The sequence below is a fragment of the Chelonoidis abingdonii genome, chromosome 1 (genome assembly GCF_003597395.2).
Source record: "Chelonoidis abingdonii isolate Lonesome George chromosome 1, CheloAbing_2.0, whole genome shotgun sequence".
Taxonomy (NCBI): domain Eukaryota; kingdom Metazoa; phylum Chordata; order Testudines; family Testudinidae; genus Chelonoidis; species Chelonoidis abingdonii.
The window spans coordinates 291,157,510-291,181,253 of record NC_133769.1 but is presented as its reverse complement, the minus strand read 5'-3'; the positions used below and the strand labels follow the sequence as shown (position 1 = coordinate 291,181,253).

Below are 23,744 nucleotides of genomic sequence, written 5' to 3'. Positions count from 1 at the left end.
TCTAAACTGTGTGCTCAGGTGTTAAACATTAGGTGTGAATGAGGGTTCAGGAATTAAATAAAATCACAGGTGTCAGTAGCCTGAGGATAACCAAATGACAGATTAGGGGTGAATACTAACCTACTGGAGTGGAGTCAATACAGAATAATACAGAGGGGATGCATGTGTGGGAGAGCGCAGAATGAAATATGAGAGTGTACAGCATGCTGGAAAGAAAACATGACATGTAATGGGAGCAGAAGGTGTGACGGGGGAGGAGGAGAGGGAGAGGCAGAAGAAGAAAATACCTTTATTGGGAGGGGAGCCAAAAACTGAATTGGTTGAGAGTTGCAATAGGGAAGTGAGCATTGATTAATTGTGGGAGGTGGGAACAAAACTGAACAAGGTGGATGGCAAAGGGAGTTTTCTAACAAAATAGGATGCCCACATTGTTTTGAGATGGCACCATCCTCTGTTCAGCTAAGGTATCTGATTTCTGAACCATTCTCTCTTTCTACGGTAGGTTTCACAGGGCCAGGGGTGTCTCTTTTTCTATATTCTTTTTTAGTGCTTTTTGGATTTTACAGTGCAGCTTTTCTAGTTTTCATACTCTATAAACAAAGAAGTGACGTTTTGGCAACATTACATCAATTTAATCTGAGGAAGTGCTAGCAGTCATACCTTTTTGCATTTGTAACAAACATAATAAGCATATCTGTTCATGGCATAGCTAGCTGGGTCATTATAAAATCTAACGCCAGGTGTTGTGATGGCCTCACTCTTGTGCAATCCTTCATACTCCAACCTCATCAGAGCTTTCCTCTTCACGTCTTCATAGAGTTCTTTGATTGGATCAAGCAAGTCCTTTAATACCGTATGATTAATTTTGTTCTAAGATAAAGAACAACTGATAAGAAACTTGGAATATTGTAATACTTTCATTATAACAATAGTAGTATTTGTTTGTATCACGGTAGTGCCAAAAGGCTCCATTGTGCTGGATGCTGAACAATCATAGAAAAGAATATAGAATATATATTTCAAGGAGGGGTAGCTACATTAGATGCTTGTTCTTTTCAGCTACTGCACTCATGGCAAACAGGAATACCCTTTTACCTCAAATTTTTGAAACTCAGATCCATAAGCTTGAGGGCTGGTCTAACTTACGTTGGGCTGTAGCAGCCACAGGGGGCTAAAACACACAGCAGAGGATCAGTGTAGCATAGGAGTACCCCAGTCACACACCATTTCTCTATCCATGCTCCTTTTTCCCTTCTTCATCAGCAACAAGCTTTGTGACATAAGAGCCCCTATATTGGATCCATGCCACTGGAAGATCACCCCCTACACAAGCTCCTATCATGATTGCAAGTATAGAAGTCCAGCACAGTAGAGTTGCTAAAGGCCAATAAATTCAATGTACTTATATTCTAATATGCCCCCTTTTCTGGCAGCTTCATAGAGGTGACTGAGCCATATGCACACTTGCTATTCATTACCATCCTTCTGTGGTACTGAAAGACAGGTTAAAAAGGCAGTCCTGCTGCTTGAGATAATTTAGGCTAAACTGAGGGAAGTGTGAAGTGTAGAGACTTAAAGTCTTCACTTATGTTGTAATGGCTACATTGCATCAACTTTCAGATTATTACAAACTGATAGACCTAAGTATATAAAAATAATTATAAGGAGTTCTGCATTATTTTCATTTTTTATGAGAAACCATCTTTCTAGGCACATTGGACAAGAATATTAAAAAAGGACTCTCCCATACCCACAATTTACGGTTCTTTCCTTTCAGCTATGTTGGAATGGATGGGTTATTCATTTTGCAGTAACTTGAGTTCCTTGAGATGCGTAGTGCAGGGGATCCTCCGTTGTGCACTTACTCCAGGCAGAGCAGAGATTTTTCCCTAGCAATGTTTGTCTGGTCTGTGCATGTGCCCCTGCTCTCCTCATTCTCATACTCTGCAGAGTAGATAAAGGGACTGCTGGACCACCACCATTTTAGTTTCTTCTCTACTGCCAATTCCCAGTAGGGGGAAATCAGGCAGAGGGTAAGGAGGGTGAATAGTGCACTACACACAGGGACAATGCACTTTGAAGAACTCAAGTTACTAGAAAATGACAATTCAAGTCATTGTCCCTATGTGTAATGCACTTCAGATGATTCAGAAGCAATATCTCTATTGAGGAGGTGAGTGTCTGGAGTCCTACAACACAATGATTGCAGAAATGCCCTGCCCAAAGAGGCATCAGAGATAGCTGCTTGCACCTGTTTAGTGTCTAGCCAAAGTGTGTACAGAGCTCCAAGTTGCTGCTTTGCAGATGTCAGAAGCAGGACATCTGTAAGGGAAGCTACCAATGCTGTCAGAGCGCTTGTGTGTGATCTTACACGTCCTTCAAGAGGAACACTATTCAGTTCATAGCAGAGTAGGATGCACCCAGAGACCCATTTGGACAGCCTCGGGGCTGGGGAGGGGGAAGAAGAGGGGAGACAGAATGGCCTCTCATTTCATTTGTTCTGAAAATGATATAAGGAGTCTTGGAGACCTTTTCAATGATTTTGTACTCTGTAGGTAAAAAGCAAGAGCCCTACATACATCCAGTGAATGCCCTTTGAAGAAGTCCCAGTCCAGTCCTTCCTGATACTGGATGCCTCTGATGATTGGTATAAAGGGCTTGGGCAGGGATCTTTCCCTCTTGTCCTTATGAGAGGACTTAAGTCTCCCTTCCCTCTGTCTGCTCTGCTGAGTCTCTTATAGCTGATGGGTTGTCAGTGGTCTTGGAACTGGCGGGGACAGAAGAGGAGGGGCTAGCTAGTTTTATCTTCTTCAGGTTGATGTACAGCAGGGTCTTGCCAGCCTCAGGTTGTTCCTGCCTTTATGGACTCCTCCATTAAGGAATTTTGAGGTTGGAACTCCCTCAACTGCTTGATCCTATTTGGGAACAACCTACAGATACTGCAGCTGGAAGGATGCAAGTTTCCCCCAGGCAGTACAGACAGAGGTTGTGGTACTCTGTGCCCTAGAAGGGTTTGTGGCATTTGATACAACTTTTAAAGGCTGGGGATTCTTGGCATACTTCCCCAACTGTAGGGGAACTGGGACTGGGAGGGCAAAAGAGGAGAGAGTTTAGAAATCTCTGTCCATCCCAGATAGAGGGTTCCAAGAATTAAGGAAGCAAACTCATAAAAACTATAATATATTTCAACTTTTTACAGAGTGAAGCTGAAGAAGTTAGAACAAATACTGAAGTTCTGTCCTAGACCATGAACAGTAAGAGTGAACTAAACTGGTGTTTGTCCAATATGCCCTTTATTCCTTTGATGCGGAGCATAAGGAGATGTGGGGTACATACCTGAGGGACACTGCTAGGGAAAAATCTCTGCTCCTGGGTGCATGTGCAACCTGAAAGGCAGTCCATAGAGGGACAAGCAGTCGAAGAAGAACTGAGGGCTTGTCTACACAGGCGCTTAGTGCATGGCTAGCTAGGATGTGAGCATACAGCTCCCTAGCCTGCTGTGCACTAAAACTGGCCATGTGGGCCCTGCTGCTACATACTAAAAATTCCAGTGTGTTTTGACATACAGCTGTTTGAAATGGAAGTATGTCAAAGCACGCTACAGAACTTCTAGTGTACAGCCGTAGGATCTACACAGTTACTTAGCATGTGACAAGCTAGTGCATTATAGATTTAAAGCCTGGCTTGCTGCATACTAAGTCTCTGCATAGACAAGCTCTGGGAATGAAGATGAGCACTATCTAATGTCCATCATAAGTAACATTAAAGTAAGCTCTTGTAGATACTCTGCGCTACAAATAGTAAACACATCACCCTTACCTTGCAAATAGGACAAGACATAAACCCAAAAGTTATCCTGGGCCCAAGCCATCTGTTTTCTAGTACGCGACGACAGCACTGCAAGTGGAATACATGACTGCAGTCCAACTTTAAGAAAACAGGAAGATGTATGAGTAACTACTGTATTGTAAATTCAAAAGTTGCAATAGCTACTGTAATGAGACACCATTATATTTGAGTTTTTGATTTTAACACTAGGTGTCAAATTACAAATTCATTTAAAATCTTAACATCAAAGCCTTTCCACCGATGAAAAGAAAGAATATTAATGGCCTTTAAAATCAGTTACAAAACTGAAACTTTTGCATAATACTAACCACTTGGCACATGAAATCATCAAAAGTGACCAAAGTAGCATACTAACTTCAGTAAAATCTTCAGACATACAATGTACAACCTCTACAAGGTCTATGCATATGCCCTTTTTTGGAATATGTTACAAATTGCTTGTATAAGAAATGGGCACAATTTTAATATGATCTGTCCCTTGCAAAGAAAGAGTGGTAGATAAGGAAGAAAAGGGTGGTGATTTAAAATGCTTTAAAAATACTTCTAAGTGAGGCAGATGTTCAGTTACAAACACAATGCTCAAAATACAGGAAATGTACACACCAAAATGATCCTATTTGCAATTTCAATCAGTTGAGAGAGCAGTAGTGCTAGACATACAATGAGCAAAGAATCCTGTGGCACCTTATAGACTAACAGACGTTTTGGAGCATGAGCTTTCGTGGGTGAATACCCACTTCGTCAGATGCATGTAGTGGAAATTTCCAGGGGCAGGTATAATATGATGTCAAGCAACTAGGATAAGTGAGGTTTCATATCAATCCAGGAGGATAGTCCTGTTCTAGCAGTTAGGTGTAGAAACCAAGGAGAGGAGAAACTGGTTTTGAGTTGGCAAGCATCACAGTCTTGTTTAATCTGAGTGAGTGTCAAATTTGCAGATGAACGAACTCAGCAGTTTCTCTTGAATCGTCCTGAAGTTTTTTTGCTGCAGTAACTGGCCGACCTTAACGTCTGCTATAGTGGTGGCCAGGGAGGGCTAATGAACGTGTCTCCTACAGTTTTGTATATTGCCATTCCTGATATCTGATTTGTGCTCCATTTATCCTTTGTCCGATAGAGACTGTCCAGCTGGCCGATGTACATAGAGGGCATGCTGGCATATGATGGCGCATATTACATTGGTGGACCATGCAGGTGAAATGATGTGTGGGTGATCTGGTTAGGTCCTGATGAGGTTGTCGCTGGTGTCTAAAAGATATGTGCGAGCAGAGTTGGCATCGGGGCTTAGTTTGCAGGATGGTTTCCTGGCAGAGTTACTATGGTGTGGTGTGCAGTCTTATGAGGATGTGTTTCAGGTGGCAGGTTGTCTGTGGGCCGAGGACTGGCCTGCCACCCAAGCCGTGAATAGAGGCCCACTGCTTGGGCATTGGTTTAGTACTGACTCAGCTGGAAAAGAGCTGCATACTGAATCACTGGTGCCACTTGTTGCAGCATCCTTTGTTTTACGAATGAGTCATGATAGCTCCCGTGGATTTTGAGTGTTTGCTTGGAGGTTTTCCACTGAAGCCTTGAGCAGGCCCAACCCTGCTTACTTTGAGAAAGCTGATGATTTCATGAGATAACAACCCAAGTTGTCGTATGGCTGAAGATTTAGTCACACATCCAGATATGCATGTATGTATATGAAGAGATACATCAAACTTAAAACATTAGCCAGTTTTACTTCTAGCTAAATAGGTACAGTTATCACTGTATCTGTATTCTCTTGTATGTCCGTTCCTAGTACTTACTTTAGGAAATACCTTGAATGCTGCAAGTATTGCTTGCAATTATATATACCTGCCCCTGGAAATTTCCTCTACATGCATCCGACGAAGTGGGTATTCACCCACGAAAGCTTATGCTCCAAAATGCCTGTTAGTCTATAAGGTGCCACAGGATTCTTTGCTGCTTTTACAGATCCAGACTAACACGGCTACTCCTCTGATACTAGACATACAATGTGATCCTTTGCACACTGACATTATGTACTCTTTGAAGCTTATAAAAATGCATCCCTTGAAAAGGAAATTGTAAACGCTTAAAAATTTAACAATGTTGTATAGAATTCATGTATTAAATAACAAAGGCAAACCTGGATAGCTGGTGCTGCTGAAAGTGCTTCAGTAAAACAAATCATGCACATGTCATCAGCATCTTGTTTAAGAGCTGTGGCGTTCTTATCACAACCATGCAGGCATGGCAAACAGTGCTCTTCATTCTTAACACCTCCACATGGATGACCACAAGGATGAGTCTTGCTACAAGCTATCTTAGCATACTCCTAATAAAAAGGAATTCTTAAATTAACATTTTTTCTAATCAAAGAATCATTTTGTACACTGCAATATATTTATTCTGTTGCTTCTTGAAGTAGTCTTTCTACCTGCAATGAAAACTCAGGTTAGGGAGCAGTGACAGTAATTGTCTAAGTATAATACAGACATCAATACAGTTAGGAATACATCAAGTTCTAGGACTTTGAAGCGAAAAAGATGTTTTAATTTGCTTTTGCTATGTGACACCTGAATAGCAGAACCCTAATGAAACTTTATTTAAAGAAAAATTATTTTTGATCACACACTTTACAGAACCTTAAACTATTTTTCTCTGTTCTTCCTATGTATATATTTTGTGCATTTGTTAGCAGTTTTTATATAGTTAGATTCATGGCTTACCCTGTGTAATCAGTCACTTAGTTATTTTCCCGTTCACAGTAATGGAAGTGAGAAGAAACATTTAAAAAATAAGAAAAATGGGAACAGAAGGTCACACAAATTGGCAGGGAGAGTACGTATTATTCACAATTCAAAATTATTTGGATGACAGAGTCTTTAAGCTTTTATCTTGTACTGCTGGTTGTAGACTCAACTATATACTAATATTTCATTTTCATGAGATAAAGTGAGGTTTGTATATCATACCTGGCAATCTGCATCAGAACAGACACTGCCTACTGCTGATAACTCTGTTCCACTCCTACAACCACAGAAACGACATGCTTCAGAGCTGCTGGCGGTTGGTTTGCCTAAGCCCACAAAACAATAACAAAAAATCAGAATTTTCCAAAATGAAGCGTATATCAACCAACATACTAATAATAGCCTTAACTATTCCATGAAATCGGCAGAAAAAACGTAATTACTAAGGAAATTCAATGAATCTAGACTAAACTGTCTCATGCACGGGCTAGAAGAACTCTGTGCTCATGGGATTTTCACAAGTAACCATAGAATCACATCTCTAAAGACCACTAAACACAACACAAGGATATGAAAAATACTGCAAATTTCTGGCAGAAATACAATATTATTATTTATGTGATAACACCTAAAAAAAAAAAAAAGCGTGCCAGCCACCTTATATACATGTAAAAAAGATGGTTTCTTGTCTTGAAGATCTTACAATTTAAGAAAAATTAGAGCCAAAGTGGAGAGAGGAAGGCTTTGTTTTTTTTTTTTTTAAAAAATCACCTCACACTGAACACTTGATCTCATACATAGCTAGAACTGTCTTGATTACAAAAATTATTAATCCTAGCTTGATTCACTCTTATTTGGAATTTCAACTAATTTACTTTCTTTCTTACATTACTAAATGTTTTGTATTCTTATGAAATGACATATCAAGATATTTCTCCTTCAAAACAGGAGTTTGTCAAGTATTTGTCATGTCAGTTACATGAGAAATAAAGCAGGATATCTTCCAAGTCATGCTTAATTTATAAATGTTTGCAGTACTAAAGCTTAAACTAGTGTATGGGGAATTACATTTTACAAGTAAAAAACGGTCACCCACCTTTTAGTAACTGTTGTTGTTCTTCGAGCTGTGTTGTTCATGTCCATTCAGAGTAGGTGTATGTGTACGCCAGCCAGAAGATTTTCCCCTAGCAGCCCCTGTAGAGTCGGCCCTGGCGCCCCCTGGAGTGGCGCCACTACAGCGCCCTATAAAGGGGCCCGCCGACCCTCCACCCCCTCAGTTCCTTCTTGCCGACACTCCGACAGAGGGGCAGGAGGGTGGGTATTGGAATGGACACGAACAACACATCTCAAAGAACAACAGTTACTAAACGGTGGGTAACTGTTTTTCTTCTTCGAGCGGTTGTTCATGTCCATTCAAAGTAGGTGACTCACAAGCCTAACCTTAGGTGGTGGGGTCGGAGGTCACTGCCGACTGAAGCACTGCACGACCGAAGGCGGCATCATCCCTAGCCTGGTGCATGATGGCATAGTGCGATGTGAACGTGTGGATGGAGGACCATGTGGCAGCTCTACAAATCTCCTGAGTCGGGATCTGAGCCAGGAACGCCGCGGAGGAGGCCTGTGCCCTGGTAGAGTGGGCTGTAACCAGAGGGACAAGGGCTCTAGCTATACGATAGCATTCCCGTATGCAGGCCGTGATCCACAAAGAGATCCTCTGAGAGGAGACCGGGAGCCCCTTCATTCTATCCGCCACTGCGATGAAGAGCTGGGTCGACCGTCTAAATGGCTTTGTCCGTTCAACATAAAAGGCTAGGGCCCTGCGGACATCCAGGGAATGCAGCCTCTGCTCCTTACTGGAAGAGTGTGGCTTTGGATAAAACACCGGCAGGAAGATATCTTGTCCCATGTGGAATTGGGAGACGACCTTGGGGAGGAAAGCTGGATGAGGTCTAAGTTGGACCTTGTCCTTATAGAAGGCCGTGTACAGGGGTTCGGATGTCAGCGCCCTGAGCTCTGATTCCCTCCTGGCCGAGGTGATCGCTACAAGAAAAGCGAGCTTGTATGACAGGTACAGCAGCGAGCAGGAAGTCAGGGGATCAAAGGGAGGCCCCGTGAGGGCGGAGAGGACCAGGCTGAGGTCCCAGGTAGGAGCTGGTTGATGGACATGCGGAAACAGCCTGTCCATGCCCTTGAGGCTCAGGAGATGAGCTTTCCCTCTTCCACCAAGGCTGAAAACTCTGCCCTCGAATCCTGGGGAAGGAGCTTGGTAAACTTCGACATGGCCGAACATGTGTTATTACCATATCGGCTTACGACAGCCTGTTGGTTGGCTATTCGTAGTTGAAGGCCCGCCGTGGAGTACACCTTTCTACCGAAGAGGTCAAGCCTTTTGGCATCCCTGTTCTATGGTGTCGACCCTTGATGCTCCCTTTGGTTGGCTGCGTCTACCACCAGGGAGTCCGGGGAACGGTGGGTGTACAAATGCTCATGCCCCTTAGAGGGCACAAAATAACGCCTCTCTGTTTTCTTGGCAGTAGGGGCCAATGAGGCTGGCGTTTGCCATAAGGTGCGGGACATGTCCTCTATGGTCTTGATGAACGGTAGGGCCACCCTGGATGGTCCCGATGGAGCCAGGATGTCCACTACCGGATCTACGTCCACTTCAATTTCCTCAGCCTGGATTGTGAGGCTCTGAGCCGCTCGCCTGAGCAGTTGCTGAAGGATCCTAGTGTCTTCCAGGGCCGGTGCTGTGGCCATGCCTGCAACTGCCTCATCTGAGGAAGAAGAGGAGGAAATCACTTGGATCGGACTGTCCTCCGGCGGTTCCAGCCCTTCAGGGTCCGGCGGCACACGGTACCGAGGTTGCAGGGCCGGTACCGGTTCCAAATGTGGCACCACGGCCAGTACCAGGGTCGCCAATGAACGGCTTGGCATCTCTGGCGGCACCTGTTGAGCCCACACCTTGATTGCCGCCAGTGCTGATGCCCGGCTAGGGGGTGCTAAACTTAGATGCGGCACACCCCTGCCCGGCGATGGTGCTGGTGGAGGAGGCAACTGTGCCAGGGCCATCGATGCAAATGCTCTGGCCCACCGACTGGTGGTAGGCCTAGGGGGTCCAAAACGGCCACTGGAAGAGCAGTTGCCATTGCTGCTGCCACTGTGGTGGGTACCACTGGTGGCTCACCCCCGAAGTAAACCACCTGCTGTGCGACCAGCTGAAGTGATAGGAGTCCGCCTCTGAGTCTGAGGTCTCTGAATAAGAGGACCTGGGAGGAGCGGCACCTGTCATTGCCGGAGAACAGCGCGGAGGCAGGGAGCTGTCTCTCTGGTCCGGTGCCGCCCGGGTGGCGCGGGACGGGGAGAGAGGCGACAACATGGCCCACTTGTCCCTAGACTGTACTGGGGGACGAGCTATGGTATGCAACTCCCAGCCACGATGCAGGGAGGCCGGTACCGGGAGTCTCAGCAGGTCTGAGGCCGCCTCGAATGCCTCCGGTGTTGAGGGGGGACGCACGTCTCTGCTAAGGCCCGGGGATCTTGGTCACTCTGGACTCGACTGCCCTTTCTCCAGTGCAGGAGTCGACGGAGCAGCTGTACCAGTGGACAGTGTCGGCCTGTGGGGGTCCTGGCGGGGCGATCACGCCCTCACCGACCTTTTCTTCTTAGCAGGCACCGGTGAGGGCAAGCGGTGCCACACTGAGGCCGACTTCTTATGACCCAATTCTCTCCGGTGCTGGGTTTTAGAGGATTTGGGCTGGGCCTAAGTCCTGATGCCGGTGTCGGGGTGCTCCACACCTACAATGACGTGCTGGGCACTGCGTCGGCCGGCTCCGGGTCTGAAGGTGGCTGCAAGGCAGCCTCCATCAGAAGAACTTTAAGTCTTTATGCTCTGTCTTTGAGAGTTCTGGGATGGAAGCCCCTGCAAATAGTGCACCGGTCCCTTTGGTGGCTCTCCTCGAGGCACCGCAGACAAGCAGAGTGAGAGTCACTCTTAGGCATGAACTTTCTACAGTCCTTGCAGAGTTTAAATCTGGGAGACCCAGGCATGCCCCGGCGGGGCGACGAGTAGGTGGGGGTGGGGGGGGGCAGGAATCCCCAACAGCAAAGAACTATGTACAACTAATCTAGATAGACTAACTAAATACATGAACTATATACACGAGGTTTATGGACACTGCTAAACTTGCTATCAGCAAGCAAAGTTCCAGCTAGCCATCACCAGCAGTAAGAAGGAACTGAGGGGGTGGAGGGTTGGCAGGCCCCTTTATAGGGTGCCAGGATCGACCCTACGGGCGCTGCTAGGGGAAGATCTTTCGGCTGGCGTGCACGTGGTGCGTGCACACCTACTTTGAATGGACATGAACAACTACTCAAAGAAAAATATCAGTTTCATCTTTAAAGACCACTAAACACAATGAAAGGAACAACATCCCTTGAGGAGGGAAGGGGGAAATGGTACAACATGAAATATATATTTTTCTTTGTTTCACTAAATCTAATGAAAGATAAAGTACTTCTGATTCTTGGGACACCCCATCCACCAACCCCATGCTATCAAAGTTAAAATTCATTTGTTCAGCACATCACTCAAGGGTAAGATAACAGAGCATCTTTTCTATTAATTTGTGGAATAACAGGAATAAGAATAATAATAGGAAAAAGGAATAAGCAGGCAGGTACACAGCTGGCTTCTCTTATTATTACAGATGCTGCACAGAGGCTAACGTATCTGAACAATCTGATCACTGTGAAAAGGGTTGTAATTAAGGGCTATGGGATGGCTGTTTTTTTACCACCCAAATGCTCTGTAAATGTAACATAATACTTGGAATGTAATGACTATCCAAATGCCAAGCTGGACACTGTCCAGAGCTTCATGTTGTTGTGGTCTTTTCTTTCTAGTCGTAGTCATTGCAATACTATATCTATGGGTAATTTAGAAGTGTTTATATTTTAGTGCCGTGGAAAAAATTTGTTTTTGGAGAAATTAGCATTAACATTGTTCAAGGGCACCGAAAGTATTATTTATATACTTTTTTTCTAATTACCCAACTCAATTTTGTTCATGATAGATTAGTTTCTTTTCTATATGGTGTGCCCACCTTCCCCAAAAGAAAATAAAAGCATTTTATAAATCATTCAAATGTAAGTACAGGTAACAATTATTTATGGGTTACTGCTCTCAATTCGTAATACTCCCTTTGATGGAAGTGGGAGTTGCACGAGTGGACAAAGAGTGGTAATATCAACTCAAGAATCCCCCATTAAAAAAATTCTAGCATTTCAAAGAGCTAAATATCCAATTATTATTATTATTCTTGTTTACTTTACTGTAGCACCTAGGAGTCTTAATCTTGATCCCATTGTGTCAGGCACTGTACATAAACAGAACAAAAACATAGTGCCTGCCCCAAAGAGCTTACAACGTTTCTAAACTCAAGCATCCACTTGGTGTTGCAAAGCACCATCATCATGTTACCACCAAGGCAATGTATAATTTGCCAGGATTCAGTGTTTTGTTTTAAATAATAAAACTAATACAGCATTAATGTAAAAATTCAGAGAGTAGCATTTTCAGAAACTGATCTTTTGGGGAAGCTTAAGAAAAAGTAATCAGGATGAGTAAGCAACAAGAAATATCTGATTTTTACCTGTTTGTTCTCTAAACTCCACCATAGCCTTCATAGTTTTAGAGTCTGCTAGTGCCATGAGCCAGAAAAGTTTGGTCCTACCACAGCCTTCATGAAGATCAACTTTGATAGCTTCTTCCTCTTCTTTAAATACCTATCAGTTTAACCATATGGGTATTATATAGTACTATTACAAAAAGCTGAGTCAGTAAGCAATTATAAGAAATTTTAGTTTTGGCATCACCTGTAAATTTACATTTTTTGTCGCAATTCTCATGGATGTTATGGAGTCTGTATTGCAAGTTTTAAAAATACGACTTTTATACATTCCGTAATTTGTGTGCATGCAAGGAGTGGGATATATGATATGATGATCTGGAACACACACTGAAGGGTAAAAGCTACAAATTAAAACCTGGATTGGCCAAAGAGTCAACAAAAAAAAACAAGAACACTGAAAAGCAATGCACTATGCTAAGAATTAGAATGATGTGAAGACTCCCAGAGAAAGCTTTAAACTTCAGGAGGCCTTAAATTACCCTACAACCTCTTATGTAAAGTAAAATTGTTTACATCTAGAAAATCAGCATAGGTTTATAAAAGGTATGCTCTGGTATGGCAACAAATATGTTGAAAACTGTTCTGTCTTAAGGTTTCTTATAATGCCCATCACTGTAGTAACTAAACACTTTCCAGGTAAGTTACAATTAGATAGTGAGACCCCAAAAGGACTTCATGCAGTCTTCTGCCTTTCCTGGTTAGGGAAGGCTCTGCTTGAATTGATTTTTACATATACTATTGTAATGAAAGTGAGAGCGCCTTCCTGTGTGTATATATAAGATCTCTCACTATCACAGAATACATACTGTTCTTGTTTGCAACAGAAGTAGAAAAATAATATTTTTGGGTACAGATTTTTTTTTAAACTTTTGCCATTTTGTTAAATAAAAGTATTCCCATGTTGTTTGCCCTGTTCACCATGATCATCTGTGACCTACTAAAAACTGGCCATGACAAATTATTATTCGTTAAAACTGACTATGAAAGTGATGTAAAGTAAATATTTCAAAATAATCCCTGCCTTAAGAGTCTCCAGTCTAGAACAAAAGTAAACCGTGAGCAATGATTTAAAAATATTTTGTTTTCCAGTTGTGGGGGCTCATGGAAGAAAATTCAAAATTTCCAAATCCAGGTGGTCCAAAGTTAGGTTCTTAAATCCATAGTTATGTAAATAAATTAAAGTGAGCAACTCTACTTCCATTTTATTTCAGTGGGACTCTAAAGATCAGTACGCTTTTACTGGTGTCAAAACAAGAGTTTAGGAACCAAATTCTAGGTCTGAAAATGCTGGAATGTGTCTTGGAGAGGGATATTCAGGAGGATAGGGTGATAATAACTGGGAGGTTGTTCCTTTCATGGTAGAAGGCACAAAAGACAGCAGTGGGTGAATGAAAAATGAGGTGCTGAGGCTCTCATCGTAAGTAGAGAGAAGGGGGAGAGGTGGAACATGAAAGATCTTAGATCCACAATATAGAGGCCAAAGTGTAGTTCTGCAGGGATTTGAAGATGAGAATTAGAAATTTAAACATAAATTTAGATGTAACATGGTCTGATTGGCAGGCATTTTGGATAAATTGGAAAAGAAGCAATATGGCACCAAGGAGGCTAGAGAGGTGGTGATTACAATCACCAAGGAAGGAGCTGACATGGGTAAATTGGTACAGAAAGTAGGGTTAATTTTTGAAATGAAGAAAGATATGGCATGATTTATTGACATCATAGGTGTGTGGAGAACAGGAAAAGGAATCAAAGGTGACACTAAGATTGCAAACCTGAAAAACAGGAAGGAGGCGATGTCAACAGCGGTGGAGAAAGGAGAACAAAGGGAGGGCACAGAAAGAAAAAGAAGGAACTATATTTTGGCCAAATGAAATGTGAACTGGCAAGATAAGTCAGACAGATATACAAAAGATCAGGAGACACAACGAGAATTTTTTTTTTTTTTTAAGGTTCTTGGTGGTGCAGTATGAATATTACAGCACACTTGTATCTGAAGAAAAGGCGCTTGAAAGAAGGGGATGAGGGCAGGGCAAATGGTGCTCACAAATCAGGATGGGATGGAGAGATCTATGGTGAAGAATAGGTGAGTAGCCTTTGAGTGAGTGATTGGGGTAAAGGAAAAGAAGGAAATAGAGCAAGGGAAATGGAAGTGAGGAATTGGAGGGGGAGGGGGAGAGGGAGCTATAACAACGTCATGAAAAGTATGGAAGGCCCTAAACTGAGACGGAAAGGATTGAGGAGCAGAAAGGGCATCAAAGAGGGCAAACAATTAATTGTGTTCATAGGCATGGACTCCATATGAAAGGAGGAGTAAACATAACATTTCTGAGGGACTAATGGATGGATTTTTATAGTTAAGGAAGTCTGAATGGTTCTTGGATTTTTCCAGAGAAATTCAATGACGTTAGAATAGGAAAGAAGGAAACGGGGATTATGAGTCAGGTTTGTGGGATTAGGAGCTGACATTACAGTCCTATTCATAATAACGTTCTTTAAAGGACAAGAAAATCAAGTAGAATCAAATGCAAAATTAAATGCAAAGTTATTCATCCCTTTTAGAAAGCACAGAGAACAGTTTGTAGATCTCTTGTTCACTACAGCAACAACAACAACAAAAAAAAAGCTATTGAAATGCACACTACTTGGTGTGCTTATTTACTCTACCTGTCTCTGATGAGTTTTCGTTCGCCGATGGAGATGAAGGAATCTGTCACAGTCTGTACACAAATTCCCACAGGCATTACATAAAATGATTGCAGCGGTTTCACCATCATCATGGTTATCACACATAGGCTGAATAAAGAAGAAAAATAGTGGAATAATTCCCTATACATTAAACCTGCTTCCCTCAAAACCCCTCTCTCTGTGGGCATCCCATAAAGGAAGGTAGAAAATTAAAACAGGACAATTTGAACTTGTTTTAGACTATAAATAGTCAACTTTGAAATCATCAATATCTAAAAACAGTTATGCCTGGCAGAAATATAAGAAACAAAAGTGCAGTAATGCATCCAATCCCAGATTTGCTTTGTTTAGTAAAAATTAGCTCATATTCATCACTAAAATGTTTGAGAATCTATTTTCAAAAAGAGTGAGACAAAAGTCTTGCTGTGCTATTTGATGTGCTACTCAAATTTTGGGAGCATGCTATATTTGATAGAAAAAAAATTATGGAAACTGATGATGGGGAACCCTCAACGATCCATCAAAATGGCAAGATATCTACCTTTAACTCCCGTGATATGTTGCCTTTTCTCTCAAGATAAATAATCAAGGCTTAAGTTATTCCACAGTACAATGTGAACAAATTCCATGGCAACAAACCCTAAATTCCACTGTAACATTCATTTATTCTACTGCTATAAAACACTCTCCATTTCCATCTCTACTGCAACACAAACACATCCTCCTTCCAGCTAGGTATGCAAGGGAGTGGGGAACTGGAAGCAGACTTCAGCAGCTCTTCTCCCTGACTGCTGAACTAGTTCTTCATCTGCCTAGTTCACAAGCCGGACTTCTGACTTCCCCTACTTCCTAGCTGCAAGATGGATTCCAGCTCTGGCTCCCCAAGCCCTGTTGTCTGTCTCCACTGAACAGTGCGAAGAGCCTGCACTGTAATTCAATTAACTTCCCCTTGGGGGAAAACAGGGGAGAAGAGACAGCTGCAGTCAAGTTCTGGAAAGGCAGAAAGCAATCCTTTTTTGTGTCCTTGGACAAATGTTTGTGCGATGTCCACATTAACATTTACAAATATGTAACTGCCCTGCATTAAGTGACGACCAGTTAGTCTCCTCTGCCGAAGCTGTTCCATTTTGTATAATATACTTAGTTATTAGAACAAGGACTTGAACTTGGGTCTCCCACTTCCCATGTGAGTGCCCTAATCACCAGGCAATAGGGTCATTCTCACTCTCTCTCTGACTCCCAATCACTATTCAGGTGTTTTATACAAAGTGGAACAGCTTTAGCAGGATAGAAAGAAACCAACCTTTGATTACCCTATAGTCCAGTGGTTAGGGCACTAATCTGGGAGTGGGGAGACCGAAATTCAATTCCTGTTCCATTATCTATTTAATTATTTATGCAAAGTGGAACAGCTTCAACAGAAGATACTAAGAGAGACCCCCACAGAATACACTGGGCTAAAAGATATAAGGGAGAACACCATCACTTCTTCCTCCTTCTCTTTTGTGAATCTGGCCCTTTAAAATGCATAGAAATAAAAACATTTCAGGTTGAACAAAACGTTCTGCTCAACCTGAAATGGACCTTTTGCTCACTTTTTTGATTGGCCAAACATTCGGAAAAAGTTCAGATGTGGCTCAAACCCGCAAACTGAAATATCATTCACTCAGCTTTAACAATACCTCATTATTATTGCCAGAAAAGAGTAGGTCCAGGGTAGGTGCCTCCACCAACATCTTCTCCAGTGAAGACCGATGCAAAAAAAATAATTTAACATCTTCGCAATGTCCTTATCCTCCTTAATTGCTCTCTTTAATCACTGGTGGGTCAATCGAACCACCAGTTCTCTTGAAGGCTTTTCTATTTCTGATGTATTTAAAGAATGTATTTTTTTCACCTTTTGCTATTTGATCTTACCATATTATATGTCTGATCTGCCATATTACATGTTCCTTTTTCCTGGATATTCCCCTGGGTTCCATTTTCTGAACACTGTCTGGCTAGTATCACCTCGTGAGGAAATCTGAGAATGTTTGTTCTACATATCATGTGCTCTCTTCAAACAAGCAATAACGATGACAAAAGGTAAATTCAATGTGATCCAAGTTTAAAAGAGAAAAAAATATCTTGAATTTGAAGTCTTACCATCTGTTTTTGCTGCCCATCCTTTCCCATCCATCTTCCAGAAGACAGTCTATCTACATGGTCCTGATCAAGCACACACAGGGATGCTAGGGCTAACCAGAGCTGTTGAAAGAGAGGGTTGTATTATATAAATATTCCAAGTAGACACAGAAGACTAAAATAAAGGTAATTCTCATGGTTAGAAATAAATACAATTTTCAGCTGCCTTCTTTTCACGTCAATCCACTTAGTATGGATTCTTCTACCACATCACATGAAGAGAGTCAGGCACATGAATAAAAGTTACTGACTTTTGGGTGCAAATCTCAGGACTAACCCATCTCTCCCCAGTTTTCCCACCTTAAAATTATATTAACGTATTAATTAACTATACAACAGAGAGGCAGAGAAGGCAAACCAATCACAGTACACTGTAGAGAAACATGGCAGATAAGGCACAACCACTGCCAAACTGAACAAGCTTTGTCAATACACTTAAGGAATAATACAGAAATAAATAGAGAATGTCAATATAAACTGCTGATAAAGAATACCAATAGAAAAAAAGCTAGTTACAGCAGGAATTCACAGAACAGCTGGGTGGTCTGTGAGAATTATCCTAATCAAGAGAAATACCACTGGCAGATAAAAAGTTGTTTTTTTATGACTGATTCAAATTACTTCACACTTTAATATATCTAAGTTGCAGCCTCAAAAGTAAGTGAGGGTTTCAAACAGGCAGAACTCTGAGAACTCTGGCTCCTACCACTGTTTTCTTTGTTCATCTGAATCTTACACAAAGTACCTGTAAAACAGGGACTGGAGATGGCAAATGTGGGAAGACCTTTCATTTGGAGATAAAATGGCATCTTTCGGGCTGCTGGTGAATCACTTATCAAGATTCCTGGGAAACAACATTGCCCTAATGAGGTACATTTTTTAATCCATTGAATTTTACTTTTGGACCCAGGAACTATAACTTTGCTTTATTATCTTTCAATTCACGGATTTTATTGCACACTTGCCAGGAGAAGAAATCTGGTGTTTGAAGCTAATCTAAGTCCTGACTGAAGTATGAAGGTGATGGCATTATCTCGTATCTTTTCCATGATAGGGGACTAGGACTCAGTGACACTCAAAAAGCAGAGAACAGATAAGGAAGGAGATGAAAAACGGAATTAGCTTAATGTTTTAATATAGACCTTGATAGCAAAATACCTGCAGCTGCTGGGGACCTCCCTCTTCACACAACTATTCTATGAGAAGAAAGAATTTGTATCTTCTGGAAGAGTAGAAATGCCAGCCACTACAGCCAAAAATATTTGACTAGGGCTCTGAGACCAATCCTCCACCAAGACCACTAAATCCCCAACTGTTTAGTCAAAAAGTATAAAATACTTTTGCTACATGAATTATGATGATGAAGTTATGTCAATCTTGAAAGGTGGGGCTGGAAGAAGTTTTAAAAGATGTCACTTAGCAGTACTTACTACTTAATCTAACTTTTTATTTTTAAGTGAGAGGAGCAATCCTGGAAGCTGTATCACGGGGCCAGGTTTGAACAAAAGATTTTAATTTTATTTATTTTTAAAATGAAAGAGGACTGCAAGAAGAAAAGGCTCAGAAACACAGTATGTCCCAGGGTGAAGTTAAACACAGACAAAGTTTGGTTTAGCTCTCCAGAGGCTTTTTGCTGGTGAGTAGTGCTCTTCACAGCATAAAAATATGGAGATTCGTGGCCTATGAATATTAGGAACCAGAGACAAGCATAAAATAACAGTTTGGAGTGTTGAAAGCCCAAGGGACAGAATAAATGAATTTTCTCTATCCATGGATGATTTAGTTGGGGATTGGCCCCGCTCTGAGCAGGGGGTTGGACTAGATGACCTTCTGAGGTACTGCCCAACCCTGATATGCTATGATTCTAAGAATAGCATTTTTTCTGCTGAAAGTCTCTCAAACCAAGCTTCAGAGATTAGTTTAACTGAAGGCAAACATTTCTAGAAAGGAAAAATGAAAGGAAGAAGGTAACTCTTGTTCATTCTGTGGAGGATGCTTAGAGTTGCTCCAAAAAAATTCTTCTGTTTGACTAATGTGCTATATTTCTTTCATACAGAAGAAAACTGAAATATGTGGACTATCTTGAATCAGAACAAACAAAATATATGGAAAATCCTTTGTGGACTAAAATGTTGAATATTTTTACTACCAACAATTTCACAAAATATTTTATGTAAATTATTTTAACATATCTTGTGTTGATAATAAAAGAAAATTATCTTCTTATTCTGTATAAATATTTGGCATGCATTATACATATTTACCATTTTATGTATTAAACACTTTCTAAGAAGTATATTAAACACATCTATGTTCATTTACACAGTTTTCAAAACAAAAAATAGTAACACTAAATTGAAAACGACAGCCTGAGACCACTAGCATTCTTTAGTCCCCAAAAAAACCAACAACCCCCCCCCCCACATACTTTTCTCTTGCAGATAAAAAGCCTGAGTTAACAGAAGCCTTGCAATGTGCCTTGAAATAAAAAAATGTAGGTGCTCTCAGATCACAGAGTTTTTTAGGTCTCTTTGCAGCCAGTTCCAGACATACAGTTCTAGATACTGTCAAATAAGAGGGCCTTGATTAGATATCACAGTATGACTTTGAAGATTTAACTTGTAAAAAATTCCTTCCTTCTCTCTGTGAAATCTCTTGGTGCTTTCCTGGTTCAGCAATGATATCTCAGTGTGCATCATTCTGTGACATCAAATATCATAGATTACCATGAGACTCAGGTATCTATAATGTTGCAATCTTCAGTGAACCAGAACCAGAATATTTCAGAATTGGAAAAAAAAAAAAAAGATTTAAAAAAAGAGTTTTGCACATGTATTTAACTTTACTACATATCTAACTTCTTGGGCTTACAAATCTCAGTGGCAAATGCATTCCTATTTAATAAGTTTTAAATAGTAGGCATTTTCAACATCATCTAAAATTTACAAAGTTCTCTTCCAATCAGTACACATCGATGCTAATTTTAGTGGAGTTCAGTGTGACAGAAATTTTCAAATTATTATTTGCTCTGAACAATGGGAAATATTTCTAGTTAGCAAATAGACATGTGTGTGTTTACTTTTCACTGCACGAATGCCAAGTGGAACAGTATTATTTCTCCACGCTGTAGGAACACACACAACTAAAGAATTAAATGTTACATGTTCTGTGATTTCATACAACGATATAAAGGTTTTGCTCTGCTATTATCGGGTTTTTGACATATTCTATCCATGTTGCAGAGAAAATACAGAATCTTCAACTTTGTTCATGGCAGATACATAAATGAAGGAGAAACTCATTTAAAACTGTATTTAAGTTTAAATGTTCATTATATTACTGATCTTTTTAAAAAGTGTTGCTGTTTACCTTTATTAAAAACTGTACATACATTAGTGTAACATAAACCATACTACTTGTACATAATTAGTTATAAATTAGAGCTTCAAAATGGAGGTACACAGTACCCTGAAACTGTTACATACAAAATAATACATATTTACTGGCTCTGTCAACCACCACCCTGCACACAATACGCAGGATACACATCATAGAACATATCCCCAGCATAATACAGAGCAGGACTTAGCAATTGTAATTTCTGCTCCCTGTATATAAAATTTACTACTGTGAGGACCTATGGAACCTAACATTATGCTAACCTGTGGGAGTGCCATTAGCAGGACGCTGCTGTTATCAAATGTGTGCAACAAACTGATGTAAATCTGACAAAGTCCTTACCCTGGTTGTTGCAATGCATCGCACTGGTGATCTGTATTCATCTTCCATTTTGGTTAGAGCAATGATGGTTTCAGCAATAGCATTTTTTGTCACACGGGACCAAGCTTCAGACAGGTAACCCTGTTAAAGAGGCAATTGTAGATAATTGTTCTAAAACTCATTAACATATTACCACTTTCCTCATTAAAGTATCAAGCAGAAATGAAACTGCAACTAAAGGAACTCAACTGGAAGCTAGAAATACGGAATTTAAAGTAAAGTACAGTGGTCACAATTAGAAAGTCAGCATTCTCAAGCAAATGCCATTCAGTTACCAGCTATTTCTTTTTCTAAGCACACAGAAAAATGGTTAGTCTCAGATATCTATGTAGTAATTATTGGCAAATGCCAACTTTGGCCTTGTCTACACACTTGCGACAGCATGTAGGATACATGTAGCTCCATGCTGCAGTGAAAGGCGTCCAAACTCACATGAAAGTGAAAGGTTCCAGCAGGGGGAGGCAGAGGGGAAAGGTTTCAGCAGCGGCAAGGCTGCTGGAGCCTTTCCCTGCTGCCAGAGTGTTTCATTATGGTGGGGAAAGGCTCTAGCAGTTGGAGACCACGTGGCCAAAAGCAGCAGTGTAGACATGGGAAGCACTGTTTGGGCTTGCAGAAAGCTGTGTATGGTATGTACCCTAGGGTTCAGGCATGTAAGGCACTCTACTCTACTCTACCCACCTAAAGAGTGGCTCACTGTCTACACCAATATTTATGCCTGAGCTAGCTGGGCATCCAGTGTCTGTATTCTACGCACTGCCACAAGTGTAGACCTACTCTTTATGTAGTGCCTCAGCAGATTATGTTCCCAAGGGTATCAGTGACATGAACTAAGAATCATCTAGAAAGGATGACAACTGGGGGAAGGGTGGATAACCCTTACTGATCTAAGAACTTGTTCTGGGAGCACAGAAGGAACTGCGATAACATTCCATCTTAGCAATAAGAGAAAGGGAAAATACAACAAGAATACTTACTAGAGGGAAGGGAGGAAAATGTAGAATGCAGCAGCCAGTGTCAAATGATCACCTTAGGGCTGACTGCTGCATTACTTGTCACTCATCCTTAACATTAACTATTTTCACTGACGGATTCCTTCTCTCCATCAAGAAAAGTGCTGCCACCTCCCAGATAGAAACACAGAACACCATAAAACATTCCTGTAACTCACACTGTACTGCACTCTCTTAACTCCGACCTCATACTTTCAGTAGAAACAGAACAATATGAATTTAGAGAGTAAACCATGTGAATAGCACAAACACACATATATTTTGCAGAGATTGCAGTTCAATGTTTGCATTACAGTGCAAGTTCAGTTTTAGGGACAATCCTCCAAGCATGTCCCTTGAGGGCTGGGAAAAAGGCAACTCGTTTCAAGAGTCCAGGAAAGAGCAGGCCCCTCACACACACAGCTCCCTCTCTGTCCAGCACAGCTGAAGGTCACAAAGAGAATAAGTGTATATATGAAACTAATACATAAAATCACAATTATAAATACTCTTTAGAACTGTCTATGTCCCATGTGCAGGTGAAAGTAAAACAGTGGTATTCTGTTATTAACATTTTAAAAATTGAAAATAATACTGATGCATAAAATTATTTAATCAATGTTGTCATATGTAATGTAGACATTTACAAATCCAGTGGCTTAAAACTGATGTACTTACTTTTCATTAACAGGGAAATCACAAATTTTTGTAAAAATATAGTAACTAACACATTCTTCCCATCCTTAGGTACCCATTAACTAATAAAACAAATCCCATGCATTTCTATATTATAATTTATGTGCTGGAGGAGGTCTGAAAAAAGGTGAAAATCTGCCTTGAAAGAAATAGATTTTTGAGCTATCCTTAGGAAATAAAAAAGTAATTTCACTAAGCTCCTAAACTCCAGTCTCAATACACTAGAAATGTGAATACACCAAACTTCCCTATCTGTAATTTATATTTCTTATTTCTCTCTAAACACCATAGACTGACCAGGTAATTTTAACTATTTGTACTGTCAAAATGAAATCTGTAATGCAATCTTAACTATGGTTCTGTATCAGCTCAACTTCAGTAAAAGGACTGACCTTATTCAGGAAAGTTCCATTAGTGACTAAATTGGTGTACAGAAAAATGCTAAAAGTGATAAAGATTAATTCCCAATATTTTAAGGCAAGTCAGATGACTGAAAGACAGCCCCAGTTCTAGGTGAAAGCCTGTCTGAAATAGCTCTCTCTTTCTTATATGTGTTTTACATACAGAAAACTATATTAAAAGAACATTATTTAGGGTGTATAGTCACACATTCAAAAGTTAGAAAATGCCAGAAATAAAGCTTCCTCCGCAAATACATATGTTCAAAACACAGCACCCATTGACTTCAGTTGCAGCTCTGAGTGCTCAACTCTTCTGCAAATCACACCCAAGGCTGCCGAGATTGGATTTGGGGCCCAGTGAAAAAATGTTTTGGGGCCCTCCAGCAAGGGCGGACTGACTAAACAGGGCCAACGAAGCTGGGCCCCAGGCCCCCTACTGGACTGCCAGGCCCTGGTAATTTGTATCAGCTTCCCCACACCTTCGTCAGCCCTGATCACGCTCCAAGGTCTCAAGTCAGGCACCCAAAAATGAAAATCACAAAATTAGTGATCACTTTTAAGAAGTTTGGTGCAAGTGACTTTCCCAAGATCACACAGGCGCTCTTTGACAGAGACAGGAGTAGAATCCAATTCTCCAGGACAGCATTCAACTGCCTTACCCATAAGACCATCTCATCTCTTCCTGCAATACCCTGTGTCATTCACTACACAATCCACACCTTAATGTGC

The 23,744-nt window shown here is 41.1% G+C and overlaps 1 protein-coding gene across 4 annotated transcripts in view; it reads right to left on the bottom strand.

Moving 5' to 3' along the window:
- The window catches only part of MYCBP2 (MYC binding protein 2), a 457,693-nt gene that overhangs the window by 9,736 nt on the left and 424,213 nt on the right, over window positions 1–23,744 (bottom strand). For all 4 annotated transcript variants that reach the window (XM_075061530.1, XM_075061532.1, XM_075061531.1 and 1 more), the window contains 8 exons: window positions 20,891–21,010; window positions 17,111–17,212; window positions 14,945–15,073; window positions 12,242–12,374; window positions 6,813–6,916; window positions 5,984–6,172; window positions 3,820–3,927; window positions 661–870 (listed from right to left, as the gene is read on the bottom strand). In XM_075061530.1, the coding sequence (XP_074917631.1) occupies window positions 661–870; window positions 3,820–3,927; window positions 5,984–6,172; window positions 6,813–6,916; window positions 12,242–12,374; window positions 14,945–15,073; window positions 17,111–17,212; window positions 20,891–21,010 (1,095 nt within the window). The remainder of the gene's footprint in view (window positions 1–660; window positions 871–3,819; window positions 3,928–5,983; window positions 6,173–6,812; window positions 6,917–12,241; window positions 12,375–14,944; window positions 15,074–17,110; window positions 17,213–20,890; window positions 21,011–23,744) is intronic.